At 37.3% G+C, this 18179-nt stretch overlaps 1 protein-coding gene across 1 annotated transcript; it reads right to left on the bottom strand.

Annotated features, from left to right (window-relative positions):
• Window positions 1–2221: 2221 nt before the first annotated feature.
• LOC143582215 (alpha/beta hydrolase domain-containing protein VTE7-like) lies at window positions 2222–7239 on the bottom strand. The gene is made up of 10 exons (XM_077064833.1): window positions 6828–7239; window positions 5984–6078; window positions 5530–5627; window positions 5364–5413; window positions 5174–5269; window positions 4373–4462; window positions 4019–4111; window positions 3826–3921; window positions 2697–2762; window positions 2222–2635 (listed from the first exon to the last, which is right to left on the bottom strand). Exons 1-10 carry the CDS (start codon window positions 6993–6995, stop codon window positions 2453–2455), a joined length of 1035 nt encoding a protein of 344 aa, XP_076920948.1. The 5' UTR covers window positions 6996–7239; the 3' UTR covers window positions 2222–2452.
• Window positions 7240–18179: the final 10940 nt, after the last annotated feature.

The following is an 18179-nucleotide window of genomic DNA, read 5'->3' as shown; positions in this document are numbered from 1 at the left end:
TTTACATTTTTTTTCATATGATCATTTTAAATATAACTGTGAACTTTTTTTTATAAAGTCCCTACACATTATTATTTTGAATATAATCGTGAAAGATTTTCAAAAAAAAAAAAATAGAAAAATTACAAAGTAGGTCTTTTATGTCTAGAAGCCACCATTCACTTTTAACACTAGTCAAACCTTCTTGTAGTCTCCGTCATCTTCTTTGGCTTCTTAGTTCTTTGGCATCCTAGTCTTTTGATGCATCTTTTTTACATTAAAAGTTATAATATATATGTGTGTGTATGTATAAATGGTCGGCCGTCAACCACCCTTATGAGCTCACCGGCGACGATTTTAATTTGGGATTTGCCGGTTCACGTGAAGATCTGGTTTTTAGTTTTGGATTTTCCGGTTCACCGGCAACCACTTTGTGTTTATGTGAGTCACAAATGCCGTCAAGATCTGGTTTTGCCGGTTCACCCGGCGGGTCACCGGGTCCGGGCCAACCGCCACCCGCAAGACCCGGCCGGGCTATTAGAAAACGGGTCTAATACCATGACCAGGACCGGTATTAGTATCGGGTCCCGGTCGGACCGGTCCAACCGACCTGGCCGGACCGGGTTTCAAAACAGTGGTATTATCTTTAGCTAATAAATTAAACACTGAACTTTATAAAAGGAGTTCACTTACTCTGCCTCTTAACTTAAGTTGTGAAATAACTGTTCTGCTCCTACCAAGTCTGTTAATCTGTGAAATTACGGTTTTGCCTCTATCAAGTTTGATAATTTGTGGTAATGGTTAAGATTATATGTTAAAAATTTGGGTTGATTAGTTTTTCTCATTTAGGAAGCAGACTAGGAGAGATTAAGAATTGACCTGTTTGGAATTTAATTTGTGGTGCATTTCTCCTTTAGTTAATCTTTTTGATTGAGTCGTTTGCGAATAACTCACAATTTTAGGGTTGTTTTGATATATTTGCTTTATTTACATGATTGGGTTTTAGAAGATAATAACAGCAGCAAGATTCATCTTTCGTACAAAGTCACCTTTTTTTTCTGTGATATTAAATTATATCTTGTAAGCACCATGCAGAGGGTCCAATATATGCCCTTTGATGTTTTAACTATTGTAATCAGGTATATGAAGATCTATGTATGATATATTGATGCCATGTTTGAAGGGAAACAACTGAGGAAAGCAAAGGTAATGATGCAAATATTCAATTTTTTGTATCGACTTTGTATTATAGAGTTATGAATGGCTACTACTTTTAGCTCTTGAACGAGTGTTTAGAAGTAGATAAGACAAGACATGCATGTTTACTCAAATTAATATGTAACTGTAAATAAATGAAACATTGTTAAATATAATTTGTATTTATTTATTATTAATTATTCTTAATTTCAAAATGTTTTGGTATCCAGCCCCGTGTAGTACACGGGTTATAAGCTAGTGTTATTATATAATGATTCTTATTGTTACTGTTCGTGATGATATTGAGTGTTGGTCTTCTCCAAGCTCCACCGCGGCACCACCTGCTGATTGCCGTACACGTTGACCACCATCGGCGTACACCATCGCTTGCTCTCTCCCCCCTCCCTCTCTCTCTCTGGAATTGCAGGTTCGCGTCAAGTCACGGTTTCCGGTTGCCGCCCTCCGTCTCCATCATAAATCTGCGGGTAGCGATTCGATGGCGTTTACGATGTCAGATCTGGGTTGAGAACAAAAGAGAGATCCGAGTTGAGGCAAAATCGTTTTGGCAAATTGGTTGGCTACGGCGGTTTCGGCTTCTATCAGTGTGCTAAAATGAAGAAGAGACGAAAGGTGATGTGGGTCGCCGGCGGTGGTTCTCTGGTGACAGACGGTGGTAGAGTTTGTGGTTCTATGGTGGTTATAAGATTATTTGGTTTATTGATTTATTTTATTAAATAGTAGTGTAAATTGAACAAGGATAGATTGGTAATTTTCTATGAAAAGGGGAAATGTGTAAATTGGTTTTATTGATTGGGAAAATATGTAATTAGTGATCTTAATAAGGGGATATACGTAAAAATTCCAAAATAAAATTAGTATAAAGTTCATGTCAAATGCGTCACGTTAGTCATATTCGTGCTCCTGTGCCCACACGATTTTAAATTCATGTAAATCTTGTGTTTGGGCCGCGTTCGACATACCAACCTACGAACATGGCCCGTTTAGCACCCTAGTAACAAATCAGACCTACCCTTAACATCGTTTTGGACCATTAATTCGAACTTCGAACAGCCAGGCCAACAAATCAACTGTTTAACAATCAAATAAATCTATAAACTCTTTTACTGAATAAAACAAATCCTGTTACTACAACTTATAAGATTGGAAGAATGATTAAATCTTACATCAATTATTTACATAATCCCAGATCTCTATATAATGAACCATTCCTAACACACACTCAACTTGCACGCGAAGATGTTCACGCGCGCTTCAACTATTCAAGTTGACTAACCAAAACCTTCTCTTCCGGCTTTGAAAACAACCGAACGGGAGTGTCGTTGGTCTCAATGAAATCCTTGATCAAGTTTGCAACAGTTTCGGGTTTCTCAACGTGCGGGATATGACCACATTTTGGTATTTGGCGAATTATTGCATTCGGAAGCTCGCAATGTAATCGCTGCATAATAATATTAGTGTTACACATGGTTTTATATGTTGTTTGATATAAAAGTACTAACCACTGCTAGCTTGCTGTCGATTATTTGATCATCTTCACCCCATATTATGAGTGTTCTCTTCTGAATCTGGTGCACCATCATAATATATTGGATTAGTTTCACTGTTTATAATGTGTGCATGAAACCAAAATAACTGAACCGTAACCAACAAATCCGTGTAACCAAACCCAATCTAAAACTGACAGTTTGGTTTTATGTTTTCCGCTGATTTTTCGGTTCGGTTTAGGGAATTGTTATCAACCAAGAACCCAGACCAAACTGAAAAAAAAAAAAGACTTTTAAGTAGTTTATAAAATAATTAAATAATGTAAAATCAGGGTCAAACGTGTAATAATCAATTACTAATTTTTAATTAAAAAATATGTAGGCTGAAGTTTTAGAACAAATTCATTATTTTGGGCCATTTTTTCGTCCAAAAAATTTCAAGCCCAAACGACAAAACCAAAACTGAACTGAACCCATTGTAAAAATCAAAAAAATCGAAACCAAACACTTTTCAAACAACCTAAAAAAATCCGGAATCGAAACCGAACACTTTTTAAAAAACCTAAAAAATATCGAAACCGAATATTCGGTTTGAGTCCAAACCGACCCATGCACACCTGTAGTTTATATTAATGGGTTGATTTGAGTTGCATGGAGAAATATCAGGCCAAACGAATTAAATAAAAAATACAACTTAAAAAGAAACGGGTAACTAAAAAACACCTTAAAATAAACGGGTTGAAAGTCGCCCAAAAGTACACATTTATAACTAATAAAACCTCCCAAATCATCTATTTACAAAAATATTACTCCCTCCGTCCCTCTACAAGTGTCATAGTTTGAAAAACACAACATTTAAGAAAGTTTGAATGATTGCAATTTTTGCTTAACAAATGACTATAATGCCCTTGACATATATAAAAGACAAAATTTAAGAAAGTTTGAATGATTGATTGTGTAAGGGTAAACTAGGAAATTAGTTAATAAATTTTGAAAGTGGACATTTGTAATGTGACAAACTAAAAAGAAAATGCGTACACTTTCAAAGGGACAGAGGAAGTATATTGAAGTAATATGGTTTTTTATTCTCAGTTGACAAGTATTTACAGAAAAACTAATCATCTCTAGAATAAACATAACAAACCTGACGAATCTGGGCAATTACATTGTACCCCCCACTAATCATAAACTCAACCGTTGCTTCCTCCCACCAATCTAATATACAATGTAACCGTCCTATCTAGAACAGTTGCAAACAGTTAAATCAAGGTGTCTGTCAGATTGGAACACTAAATGTCAAAAATTTTCAAATCTCAAAAAGAAAATTACGAACTTACACGAGTCCAATCTAAACAAGCATTAAATGGCACGGAATGATACGTCAGAGAAGTTGCAAAAAGACGCAACGGGAAACTTTTTAACACGGATACCTGGTCAAATAATTCATAAAACAAAAATTATTTATATTTTTTAATATAAATAATGGTTTGACCCGAACACGAATTGTTAATTAAATGGGACATGAAAACCCAAAACCTGATTATTTTTGTGTGACCTCTACCTTTATATTTGTAATAGTAGTACAAAGTTTATATTTTTAATTTTTAATAACTCAAACACTTTGGAAATCAAGAAAAACAAAAGGGTGAGTTATATAATAAAGATAATGTGTCGCATATTGACATACTCACACCAGCATATGCTACAAATTTTGGTAACCTAGAGAGGGTTCCCGTGCCTTCTGCGTAAACGCTTGCATCGATTAATATTAGCTTATCAACCTGTAAAAACATTAAAACACAACGAAACAAAAATGAAGTCGAGAAGAGTGTCACTTTATAAAGATGGCAATTTTGACCCGTTGACTTATGCATGGGTTGATTTAGATTATGTTTTTATCTCTTAGCATGGCCAAATGGGTTGAAAGTTTCGAAAGTGTAAATTTTAATGCATAAAACTCGTAAATCATTCTAGGGTTGATAATACAAAAAATTAAAAATTAAAGTCCTTAATTCATATTGAAAAGTACATACTTATGAAAAAATATAAAATATAACTATAATACCTGCTTATCCCTTAAAATAGCTAAATTTTGATGAAGTGATATTCAACTTTTTTGAAAAATATTATTTTTGACAAGTTTAGAGGCAATAAGTAAATAATATAAATATTTTTACACAAGTATGTGCATTCTAGATAAGTTTTTAAGGACTTAAATGCAGCTAAATTGTGTTTAGGGATTTTCTCATAAAAAATAAGAAAGTATGTTTGTTTTCTTATGGTTTTAGCCCACCATCTATTCAATAAACTATACTATTGTTTAAACGATACATACAACTTTTAAAATTAGAGTTGACACACCAATTAACTAGAAAAAGAAACAAAAATGCAATTGACAAAAAGTGTTTCGGGTCAACCCGGCCCGTTTTGATAAGTATCAAGAACTCACCCGTTACCCAACCCACCCATTTTTCCACCTCTACTGTACTTACTGCTTCTGGATAATTGAAAGCAAAGTCGATTGCAACCGCAGCTCCAAGACTTGCCCCAACTAGCACCATAGGCCTTCCAATGTAGGACTTCCAAAACTAAATAACAGAAAAATAGATACTAATAATAACAAACAAGACCCACAACACGAAAACGGCAAACATGCACAAAGAATTTGCAACATGATTTTACCTGATAAAGGTGATCCCGCTTAGATTCTACATTACATAGTGGAAGCTTTTCTGCTGAAATTTAAAAAACAAAACATATAAAGAAAAAGGATTAACCAACAAGTTATGTTATAATAATACAATCAAAAGACACGGTATATAAAGATGGAAAAGGATTCAAAAACAACCTAAATCAGAAAAACCCCATCCGAGAATATCAATTGCCCATGTCTCACATCCAGCCTGCTCAAGAAGCGGAAGTGTGTATCTCCATTCTAAACAAGAACTGAAGAATAACAGTTAAAATCAATAGCTTAACTTCTTGTTTGTGCCCGGCTAGTTTCTTGCTAATCGGTGCTTTATATAATTTCCGTCGTTCAAAAAAAAATCAATAGCTTAATTAAAAGTGTGACTTTTAACATGATCCTTTTAATAAAAGGAATATATGATATAAACTGCTATGGGTAAATAATTCTAAAGTGCCTTCTAAAAGCGGAAAGAAATTAAATGTATGGTGTATTATAAATTAATAACAACGGTTCAATATATGATTTAGCATGAAAATGTTGTCAAAAAGGGATTCATTGCAAATTTGTTGATAAGTCAAAAAAATAAAAATATATATAGTCAATGAATGTGTACCTGTCAAAGCCGTGAAGGAGAACAATCGGATTGGTTGCGTTTTGTATCATTGGTTTCACGCAACTACTCATAATGCAATTCTCTGAGACGGTAAGCTGTGAATAAGAAATTGATGTGCACTTTCACTTTAGTATATTCATGAATGAAAGGTGTAACGAATTTGTAATAGAAGTGTAAAACACATGATGCAGCGATACAATTACTTGTTACTATGTATTGCAGTTAAAAGTTTTATTTTTTGTGTGCCAATGAAACATTTATACCAAAAACTTAGAGAAGCACCCCAGATTAAACGACACCAAGCACACTAAAAAACAAGCTTACAAAATGCACATAATCTCTTTTAGTATTCCAAATAAAAATGATTTGGGCATTTCCAAACTACCATCTCACACCTAGGGGTGTAAACGAGCCAAGTTGCTCGTGAGCTACTCGAGATCGGTTTGCTAAAAGCTCGATTGATCCGAGCTTAAACGAGCTCAAGTCTGAGCTTGTGCTTGTAGAGTTCATATAACAAACAAGCTCTAGCCCAAGCTTCACTTTTCAAGCTCAACTAGGCTCGCGAACCTAAACAAACCAAAAATACGTATATAACTTTTATTTGAAGTACTAATATATATTTACATAATAATTTATAATACACATGAATAACTGTTCTACTAGACAACAAATTCAATATCAAAATTCTAAAACACACATTACTAGTAAATTTTTTAGCCTAGCCCCAAAAGTTAAAAAAAGAAAAGAAAAAAAAAGTGCATTGTATATTTTCTGGAAGTTAGGTTGAAAATAGGACCATTTAATTCGATACAAATTAGAAACAGGGTTTTTCATTGTCATTTACCTCTACCGGCAGCCTCTCAATCCTGGCCGCCAACTTCCGAGCACACGGATCCTTAATCTTCTCCACCTCCTTCGGTAGAAACGGCGGGAAAATCCCCGCCGATACTCTGAACACCGTCGGCGGCCGCCGCCAGGTGTTAAAAATTCCGGTGGGTGAAACGGCGAACATGGTTTCTGGGTGAGAGAGAGAATTAATGGCGGTGGGGGAGAGTGGTTGTACTTTAGGAGAGGAAGGTGGTTTGGTTTGGTTTGGTTTGGTTTGGTTCAGTGCAGGCAGATTGGTAAATAATGACGACAGACGTCAAAGGAAGAAAGAAAAAGAAAGGTGTTGTCTAAACATGATGAACATTGTAGGAAAACATGTTCGACGTCAGTTGGAGTAGAGAGAGTATCTTACCAGTCCCCACTTGTTATTATTAAGTGTATGTTCGGTTGTTGAAACAAGTGTGTGTGTGTGTTATTACATACACGTTATGCACCTAATGGTTTTAGCCCATAGTAGTGCCAAAATATTTATTATTGGAGACACATTTTTAGGTTTTTTAAATTACTGAAATGATATATGTTTGGTGCTTTAGGCTATGTTGTATATTTCGTTATCTTCTATGCCAGCGTCACATCACTTTTTTCACTATCAACCATATCATTTAATCCATGCACATTATTTTCCATCATTCCTGAGCATTCATTTATTTATATTATTTAAAAACTAAAAGTAATGGAAAAATGAAAAGTAAAAAAAGAAGACTAGGCAAGAAGTGGGAGGGGGGCTCTGTGAGCTAGGGGTTTGCACGGTTCGGTTCGGTTCGGTTCGGTTATAAGCATTAACCCAACCTAACCGATCGGTTATCGGTTCGGTTCGGTTAATTTCGGTTAATAACCGGTATCAAATTTGGGCTAAAATTTTGCTTTAAATTACATGAAATGAATGTTTAAATACATGAAATGAATGCATAACTATATGAAATGAAGGTATAAATATATAAAATTGAGATATTAGAACATGAAATGGAGATATAAATACATGAAAATGATAGCGTTAAACTATTAATATATATATAATACATGAAATAGAGGAAAAAATGCTTGAAAATATTAAAAAATGAAGAGTTCGGTTCGGTTCTGTTAATTCGGTTTTCGGTTATATCGGTTCGGTTTCGTCGGTTTTCGGTTCGGTTTCGGTTACCGATTCGGTTATTGCTCACCCCTCTGTGAGCCACGTGAGATTTCTCATGCTCATCACCTCACTAGTGAAGGGAATGAGAGAGGGATGGTGTCGAGTGAGATCATTCTTATCATTTTTGTTCACGTAGGATGTCATCCTCACTTGGTCACATCTCATAGTCTTATAATAAACAAACTTTAAAAAAACGTTAATATTGTTTGAGTTCCTTCAAGTTTAACAACTTAAAAGACTTCGATGTAACAATTTATTTTTGATAATGTAATGTGATAGTTGAAATATCCATGAATCACCAAGGTTTTTCGTATTTTAACTAAAACAAAATGAGATGGAAAGGAAAAAGAGATCGAATTGTACATGAATTAGATATAAAAACAACGGAGTCTAATAATTTTTATTCAAGATAATTACTTTGACCGATTAAATCTTCATAATTCGTATAACATGTTCCAACACTTTCCTCAAACCCTTCAATAAAGTAATTAGATCCCACATCTAATTGGGATTTATGCGCATCACTTTCCTTGGATTAAAATCCTCTTTGCCAATAGTTTGAATCGCAATGCTTTCCCCATTCCAGTTACTACATACCCATTATATTGAACCATACTTTAAGAGGATGAGATATTGAGAAAGTTGTTTCAGATCTAGTCTGAGTGTATGTGTATTGATTATATGATCAGACGTGTGAACTATGTGTAGTGTGTGTGTGTGTGTACGGAGAAAATTCGACATAGTAGCGAAGCTTTGGACTGATTAAATACACTGATAACTTACATTCGCCAACGATAAATTACATATTTATGGGAGATGAACTCCATTCGCTGACATCTCCAACAAATGGGTTCATACACTTTGTAAGTCCCGAATCTGGATCACTACAATTATCAACGAACCAAGTATTGGTGCGGAATTCCAATACTAGGTATTCAAGAACAAAAAAGAACATAAACGAGTAACACAATAGTTGCTTCAAAACACACGTATTATTATACGTCGGACGCTTAAGCACGATGATTACAAAACACGTCTAGTAAAGCACTTAGACAGCCAAAACAAACAACTCGATGAACAAGACTAAACCCTATACAAAGTGTTCTATATATAGGGAACCAACACACTAGCCCAATAGCCCAATAACAACCAAAAGCCCACCGAGATCCCTTAGAATCTTGGCTTACATATGCGGCCCTATACACACACATAGACTAAGTACAAACTAGTCTAATCTAGGCCCAACAATCTCCCCCTTGGTTTGTAGCTTGGTCTTCAATCATGCTCCATGTAATCAATGTCAGCATCTTTCAATGCACCAGCCAAAAACTTGCACCTGATAATAGAAGCTACCATACTCGTGTATTCTTTGGCAACCGTCTCAAAGATTGGATCAGCTATTATCTGGAATGTGCTGAGAGTCTTGATATCTTTCTCCCCAAACTTAAGCAAATCCCTTGGATCAACAAATCTATATTGCCCTTTGCCCTTCTGTAATTTGACAACAACAGTGGCAGTTACACTATCAAACATCCAGAACCTCATGTTATCCAATGTGCCATCTGGAATCGCGTCAGGTACAGGAATGTGAGTGGCCTTCTTTGTAGCAGGCCATATAACTTTGACCATTGTCTTTCCAGTCTTCGGATCCACGACCCCCTTAGCTTTCCTCAAGAACGACTCAACAGTTGGCATTGTCGGAAAGCCTCGATCAACTTGACTTCTCAGAAAGTTCCAGAAGTCCCTACCACGTTTATCATTAGATGGGTTGTGGAATGGAGAGTTTATCAAATCATTGAGATCCACTTTAGTCCAAGAACCAAAGTCCTTCATCTTCTTGTAATACTCAGTTGTCCCGGACTTCCTCTTAACCCACCACATGTTCTTTTCAGCATCGAATACCCATGACACAACTCCCGAACGATCACCATATCTATCTGAAAAACCCTTTTGAAAAGTAACAACGAACCGGTTTGGATGGTCGATGATTCGACATTCTGATTTGAGTTTTTCATCACCAGCAGCTTTCTCTGAACTCTATCTGGTTTCTCTTTGGTGATTGGTGGTGCGGACATGTATTGCTTCAATGTTTCAGATTCATATATGTTGTCAGCTTGGCGAATAGTAGAGCCACCACCTTGATCAACGTTGGGCATCTTTGAAGTATCAGCACCGCTCTTGAATTCATCTCCAAATTTCTGAACAAGTTTTTGTTGGAGATCTAGATATATAGCGGTTAGTTCTCCCATGCTAGATTGAAGCTCTTTAATCTTGGAATCTTTATTAGTGTTGCTGGATTCCAACTCTTGAATGCGTATATCTTTAACGATAGAATCTTGTTCGAGTTCAAAGACTAGACGTTGAAGAGCTTGTACATCAACTAGAGCATCTTCAAGCACAATACCCTTGCCTTTGTTCTGTAGAATTTTTTCCTGCATGGCAAGAATCTGAGCAACCTTATCAAAAACGCCTGAGCTTTACTGGCCTTGATTTTCTGGGCCTGATGTGCCGGAGGAAGCAGCAGTGAATGGTATATCAGCCTCATCAGTGTGTGGAATATCCGACTCAAAATCAAAATCACAAGCAAAGTCATCTAACACCCGATCTTGAATCAGTGGCTCTGTAGTGGATGAACTTGGTTCAACTTGAGTCTCTGGAGCATGTGACTCAGGTTGGTGAGTTTGTTGTTGAAGACTAGTGGAGCATGTGACTCAGGTTGGTGAGTTTGTTGTTGAAGACTAGTGGTTGCGGTTGTTTTTGGTGTTGTGGTTGTTTTTTCAGTTTCAGGAACCAGCACGTCTAATCTAGGATCTTTCTTTCTGCGTTTTTGTGGAATGAGGTCATTGGCTGGTTCCTCGAGAGTATCATCTTCTTCATTTACATCAAATGTTTGAGGAGGATTCAGAGCAGTTGATTGTAATAATGCTTTGACAGCTTCAAGATCACTTAATTTCTCAGCATTCGGATCAGTATCTGTCTCACGGTGTTCTGTCTCATCTTCTTCATCTGAACTTATCTCAAAGGCAGCAGAACGCCTTTGAACTGGTGTCGCATGTTCGTCGGCAACTTGAGCAGTAACTTGTACAGCTTCAGTTTCAGCAAATCTTTCCAAAACATGAAGGCCCTGATAGACAATCTTGGAGCCTTCCCTGGACTGCTTCATTAACACAAAGGAGTTGGGTCCCATCGACTTCATATCTAAAGTATCAACAGATCTGAAGAGGTCGGTGTAGTGTGAGTCGAAAATCATTTGTAGAAATCTTGGATACATGAGAAACATCTCCTTCTTTTTCCCTTTCAGATTGCTCATCGTCTCATTGAAGACAAACTTGGAATAGTTGTAATTCCAATCCATGATCAGAGCAGTGATAGCAGACATCTGAGTATGACTTATCTCGTCAAAACCCCCCTTTTCTTCCCGACACGCATGTGAAGAACATGTGTATCAAAAACCTCCAGTATGGGTGAAATAACTTCTTAATGGCTGGAGGATAAGTACCCTCATAACCCATCCTGGTGAGAATCTCAGAGACAGTTGTAGTAGAGTATTCTGTCGGGTAATCAGGTGGATCACCAAACAGAAGCACCTCCCTTATGATAGCCTCTGTGATAATGACTTGCATCCTTTGTACATTGGATTCTATCGACACAACTCCATCTGGCCCTCGTTGATTGATTGAGGCATTATTCCAAAACTCAGTGATCATCTTCCTGCATATGACAGGGTTTTCTCATAGTGCGTGCGAAATCCTGCAAGTGTTGAGGCCGACAATCATAGATTTGAATTCCTTGTGAGCCATTGGTGGATCAAATAAATGTCCAACTATATTATGTGTGTCCACAAACTTTAACGGGGCCTGATCAGCCATTGTTTCACCAAACGAATCAAATTAGTAAATGTAAACTTGACTATGGTTTGATCTTAAAATAAGTTAGTCAAATTATTTTTAAAGTATGGGCTCTCATTGATTGAATCATAAGATTAATGTGTAGGCCCAACAACTCATTAGTTGGCCCATAAGATCACAAATAAGAACGTTGCAAGTTAATCAAGCCCAACAATGAGTTTCCTGTCCACATGATGTTGGTCAAACAGGGGTTTTCTGTCAAGATTGACCGAGAACATGAGTTCTCGGTCAAGATCAGCGATTTCGGTCAACAAATCAACTGAGAACGTGTGTTCTCGGTCAGAGCGAGGAGATCTCGGTCAACAAATTGACCGAGAACGTGTGTTCTCCATCAGAGCCAGGAGATCTCGGCCAAAGAAAGTCAAACGAGATCCTTCTGACTGGTTAATAGCTGGAAGCCGAAAACCCTTTTGGTTTCTCCCTTGAAACATGTGCCATCTTCTCCGAGACAGCCGAAAACTCCATTAAACCTGCAACTAATTCAGTTTGATTGGCAGATTAGCAGCCGAAAACTCCATTAAACCCTAAGATATCAATCAAAATCCTTAATTATTGATCCTAATAACCCATGACTCCTCTTAGTCTATGATATCCGGCTGATCATATGTCAAGACCTTTAAGAACACGAAATCAACAAAAACATTAGCTCGAGCCTTTGCTCATTTACCTGTGAATCAGCAAACACGAATAAAATCAGCTTAATGGGATTAGATTATGCAAGAGATTGATCTCGACTGACAAGGTTGTTTGAGAGAGAGAAAAGGTTTTGAATGAATGAAGAACAATAATGGAGGTTGGGGTTTACTTTATACCCCAACCTTCATGGGCCGAGAACTCCTAAACATGCCCAAAACAATTTGTTAGCCCAAAGGAATGCTAACCCATGCATGACATGCAGCCCAAAACAACTTAACTATATTGAAAATGACCCAGTTAAAACACACGTTTCGAGGAGAGTAGTTTCGAGATAAAACAAATAAAACGAAAAAAATAAAATAAACTCAATAAAAGGAATAAAAATAAAATTTACACATAAAAGAACCCCTTTAAATTTTGTTAAGTTGGGATCAAATTTCAGTTTCTGTAAAAACGCCGCTCTTTTATGAAAAGTTCCGAACATGAAATCATATTGTCTAAGAGGCTGTCACTAGGATTCATGTTCAGTGTTATTATGACATAAAGAGACAGGTTGATAGTAGGTATAACAGACTTAGCATGATTTTCATTGCATCAATGATATGATTTAGGTTTAATTCGGCATAAAGCTTAGATGGACATCACTCATGGACCTGTGATGCCTCCTATCTCTTCTCAAAGCGTATTTGGCTTTCCCCAGATCACCCCAATTTGACTCCAATCCCCTAGTGCTTGATCAAAATATTTTATATGTAATCAAACAAGAAATTAAGCTTTAAGGTTGAACGTTGGACTTACAAGCCAGTAGAATGATAGCCCTTTCATTCGAGACATGACAGGACTTGTGTGCCCCTATCTCTGTAGTTCTAGTTTGCCCCTCTAAGCTTTTTTTCTTAAAACATAGACTTTAATAAGATAAAATAAACTCTTTGTAGATTTTTTTTTCTTCTTCAGTAATTTAATAACACAATATTTTGGTGATAAAGACACTAAAGGGCTCGTGTATGACTGGGTAATTACTATTCTGCCTATCATTCGGAGAGATGTATATGAAGACATGCACATTTATTCAAAATGACTCTACACAGTAAGTTTAGCAAATGTAGTTTATATCACTTCAACTTTTACGCATCATGGAAAGCTACTATACAAATCAATGACTGTTTTAGAGACTTTTAAGCTTAATAACTTCACCCGTTAAGCACACAAAAACAATATACCTATCATTTTCCAAAGGTTGGATCAATTTTCATTTGAAAATGTTTTGAAGCTTCTAGAAAGCTATTAACTGAATAGAAATATCATTTCCCAAGGAGTTACAGAAGACACACGTATTAAGAATTCAGTCACCCCGGTCACTTTAAGCTTTCAGGTAAATGGCTATCCTGTTTGACCACAAGTGGATAACCGGACCAAACATGTATGAAGATACATGTCCTTCCAGCTCAGAGTTACCGACATAATTTTAAGTGAAAGAATACAAAACACAAAACACATCATAATCGCACCGGGTGCTTTTAGCGTTTAGGTAAATGTCTATCCTGTGAATCTACGAGTAGAACACCGGACCAACCATATACAAGTATATGTCCTTCCAACTTGAGCAACCGACATAATTTTAAGCGAGAATGAATCTTGAGAAACAATTTTTTTTATTAATAATGAAAACAACGCACACACACTATTTTTGACTTTTTGATTTTTCTCCCCCTAAATTTGTGCAAAATAAACAAATATGTACAAATTTATTCCCAAAAAGATTCAATCCTCGAAACGAAGCATTTTAAAAAAACTCACAAGCACATTAAATTTGGCTGTTCCGACCGGTTTTGTAAATAAGTTCACCACATTGTTGTCAGTGTAAACTTGTTCACGGTGAATTTCGATCAAAACAGTCACGAATAAAATGAATTTTAAATTGAATTGCTTGGTTTTAGAGTGTTGAACATGATTTTTCACAATTGCAATAGCAGCATCATTATCACAAAAAAATGGAGTATCAAGAAATTTCAAACCGTAATCCAACAGTTGATTTTGCATCCAGATAACCTGAGAGTAGCAAGCTGATGCGGCAACATACTCCGCCTCGGCGGTGGAGGTGGACACCGTTTGTTGTTTATTACACTGCTACGAAATGAGAAAATCTCCTAAGAACTGGCATCCAGCAGATGTGGATTTCCTGTCAATGTCATCTCCATCATAATTGCTATCAGCAAAAGCATAAAAATCAAATTCTGATTGTTTGGGATACCAAAGACCTAACTTCGGTTGTCCCTTCAGATATCTCAAAATACGTTTAACAACAATTAAATGAGAGAGTTTAGGATTAGCCTAGAAACGAGCACATTGGCAGACTGCAAACATGATGTCAGGATGACTAGCAGTGAGATACATCAGAGATCCGATCATTGATTGACAATATGTCTGATCTACGGGACTCCCTCCGGACCAGATGACAGTAGAGGCCTTTCTACCATGGGAGTGTTGGGACTCTTTGAATCTTGCAGTTCAAACTTTGTGAGCATATCCTCAACATACTTCCCTTGATGCAGGAAAATTCCTGCCGAACTTTGGCGAACCTGTAACCCCAGAAATGTTGTCATTTCACCCAGCGAACTCATCTCAAATCTTTTCTTCATTACACCTTCAAATTCTGTGCATAACTCAGCGCTGGTGGATCCAAAAATAATGTCATCTACATAGATCTGTACTAGAATCAAATCTTTTCCGACAATTTTCCGGATTAAGGTTTGATCGATGGTTCCTCGCTTGTAGCCATGATCTAGAAGATGTGCGGTCAATGTAGCATACCACGCCCGAGGAGCCTGATGTAACCCGTATAACGCCTTATCTAGCCTGTAGACGTGATTTGGTTTCTTAGAATCAACAAAACCCGGTGGCTGATCCACATAAATCTCTTCTTTAACTTCACCGTACAGAAAAGCGGTCTTGAAATCCATCTGATACACTGTGAACCCCATGAATGATGCGTAGGCCAGAAAAATTCTAATGCCTCAAGTCTAGCCACTGGGGCATAGACTTCAGTGTAATCTAGTCCCTTAACCTGAAGAAAACCACGAACTACCAACCGTGCCTTATTTCGAATAATAAACCCGGTGTCGTTTTGCTTGTTTCGGAAAACCCATCTTGTATCAAGAGCTATCTTTCCTTCAGGTAACTCAACCAATCTCCAAACCTTCAACTTATCAAACTGATTCAACTCTTCGTGCATAGCTTCAACCCAACTGGGTTCCTGAAGTGCCATTTCTACTGTCTTTGGCTCAATCTGATAAATGAAACAAGAGAACAGGCAGCTATTTATGTGTCCTGTCTGACTTCTGGTGGACACACCCATTTCAAGAGAACCTATGACATTCTCAATTGGATGATTTTTCTGAATTCTTGATGGAATTAGTTGATCGGAAACATCAGCGGTTGGTTGCAAGTTTGACAAGTTCTCATTAACATCAGCAAGAGGATTCGTCCATCCAGAGGTCGCCGTACTGTGAGAGTACGAAGTGCTGGCGACATATTCATTTGGAATGCCATCGGGAAATAGTGTGCTCCTGAAGATCTGACGAATGGAACTCTCCCCCCTCAACTGTAGCAGCATCTTCAGACGAGTTCGGCGAGAATTCCGTTTCTGGAGTTTCTTTTGACTGAGCATCGGTTGCGGGTGAGTCATTAATTAATTCAGTGTATCATCATTCAGAAATGGAGAGATGTGAGATACTGCCTGTGGGTCATCTTTTGCATCTTCCACTGTAGGACCACCTGAAGGTTCTGTGTTGACGACTGAAAACACATTGAATGGTTTGAAGAGTTCATTATAATCAAATAACCAGTCCGGATCAACACGGGCATCAGTCTCATTTTCTTCCAACCAATAAACCCCATAGGACTCTAGAATCTGCTTGGTTGACTTATTGTAGACCCTGTAAGCTGTATTGCCCTCATAATTAACAAAATAACACTCATCAGCTGTGGCCCCAAATTTTTGAGTAGACTCGAGATTCATTAGTGTGCACGGACAGTCAAAAGCTCTGAAATGTGCAACGGTGGGTTTATGACCATAGACAATCTCATATGGAGTCTTCATTTTATATTTGTTGATTATCACCCGATTCTGAACATAACAGGCTGTATTAATAGCTTCTGCCCAGAAGAACAGTGGCAGTTTAGAATCACACAACATAGTCCTTGCCGCTTCAATAAGAGTTATGTTTCTTCTTTCAGCCACACCATTTTGTTGTGGTGTCTATACGGCGCTGTACTGACGGAGCACCCCCCTTTCTGAACAGAAATGATTCAATGATGCATTCTTGATTTTCGTTCCATTATCACAACGAATTCCCTTCAGCTTCAAATTCAGTTGGTTCTCCATGAGCACTACAAACTTCTTGATTAAATATGCAGTTTCACTCTTATTTGACAAGAAAAACACTCAAGTAAAATGTGAGTAGTCATCAGTAATAACAAGACAATAAGAGCTACGAGAAAGACTCAAGACATGGACTGGTCCAAAGAGATACATATGAAGCAGTTGAAAAACTGATGAGATAGTATTGACCAACTCCGGTTATGAGTTTTTCGATGATGTTTACCCAAAACACAAGCCACACACTTTTCAATAGTAACAAAATCCTTAATGGGTAAACCACGTACCAAATCATTTTTAGCAAGACGATTAAGGTTTTTGGAATTTGCATGACCAAGACGACGATGCCATAGCATGGCGTTATGTTCTGACACTTTCGAAAACAAACATGTTATTTCATCAGGAACATTTTTGTTCATGTCAATCACATAAGCATAATCTTTTCGTTGTGATCGAACAAGAATCCAGTCTTCTGGTATAATTATACCAGGTTTCAAAATCAGACACTCTTTCTTAGTAAAATGAGTTGAAAACTCTTTGTCACAAATTTGTGACACACTCAAAAGACCGTGCTTCAATTCTTGAACAAAATTAACATTTTAAAATTTTAAAACACCGTTACTTACCGTACCCTTCTGAGTGATCTTTCCTTTCTCTCCTCCCGCAAAAGACACATACCCACCATTAAATGCCTGAATGTCGTGTAGTTAGGTAATGTCCCCTATCATGTGTCTGGAACAGCCACTTTCAACATACCAAGGTCTGATGATATTCTTCCAAGCTGTCCCTACACAAAACGCGGGACTAGTTAGATTTTGGTACCCAGTCCGTAGTTACACTGGGTTACCCTGATTCATCTAAGGTTGTCACGGGTTGCCATGACATATCCTTTTGATCATCAAACGTTCGACTCACAGATTCTTTTACCAGAGACTTAGGCAACCATTTGTGCCTACCATTGTAAGATTTGACATTATAAGTACGAATGGTTGACTTCGTCTCTGGTGCTTTTGGGTTGGAAAGACACGAATTTTTCTTCTCAACCTGTTTCGGTTTAGAATGTGCGTTCCTTTTGAAACCGATGCAACTTTTCTAACCCTATTCCGAAACATGTCAGGCTTGGTTTGATGAGAGCTAAACCTGCCAGATTTGTTTCGGTTCCAATCATCGTCAGAGAAATTAGCCTGACTGTGCCTGAATTTTTGCCTGTACAAATTGTGATGCACGTAGGGCATATTTCTCAGATGAAATCCA

This window comes from Bidens hawaiensis, unplaced genomic scaffold (genome assembly GCF_021521415.1).
Source record: "Bidens hawaiensis isolate Kalapana, Puna unplaced genomic scaffold, B.hawaiensis_p1.1 tig00031497_1, whole genome shotgun sequence".
Taxonomy (NCBI): domain Eukaryota; kingdom Viridiplantae; phylum Streptophyta; class Magnoliopsida; order Asterales; family Asteraceae; genus Bidens; species Bidens hawaiensis.
This window is presented reverse-complemented; position numbering and strand designations above follow the sequence as displayed.

Bases quoted from the DNA above. Each gene is read 5' to 3' on its own strand.
- LOC143582215 (XM_077064833.1), bottom strand. From the start codon at position 6,995: ATGTTCGCCGTTTCACCCACCGGAATTTTTAACACCTGGCGGCGGCCG. The intron at 5,628-5,983 runs GTACACATTCAT...GTTATTCTTCAG, and splicing joins CTCCTTCACGGCTTTGACAG to TTCTTGTTTAGAATGGAGAT. The intron at 2,763-3,825 runs GTTTGTTATGTT...ATGGTGCACCAG, and splicing joins TAATTGCCCAGATTCGTCAG to ATTCAGAAGAGAACACTCAT.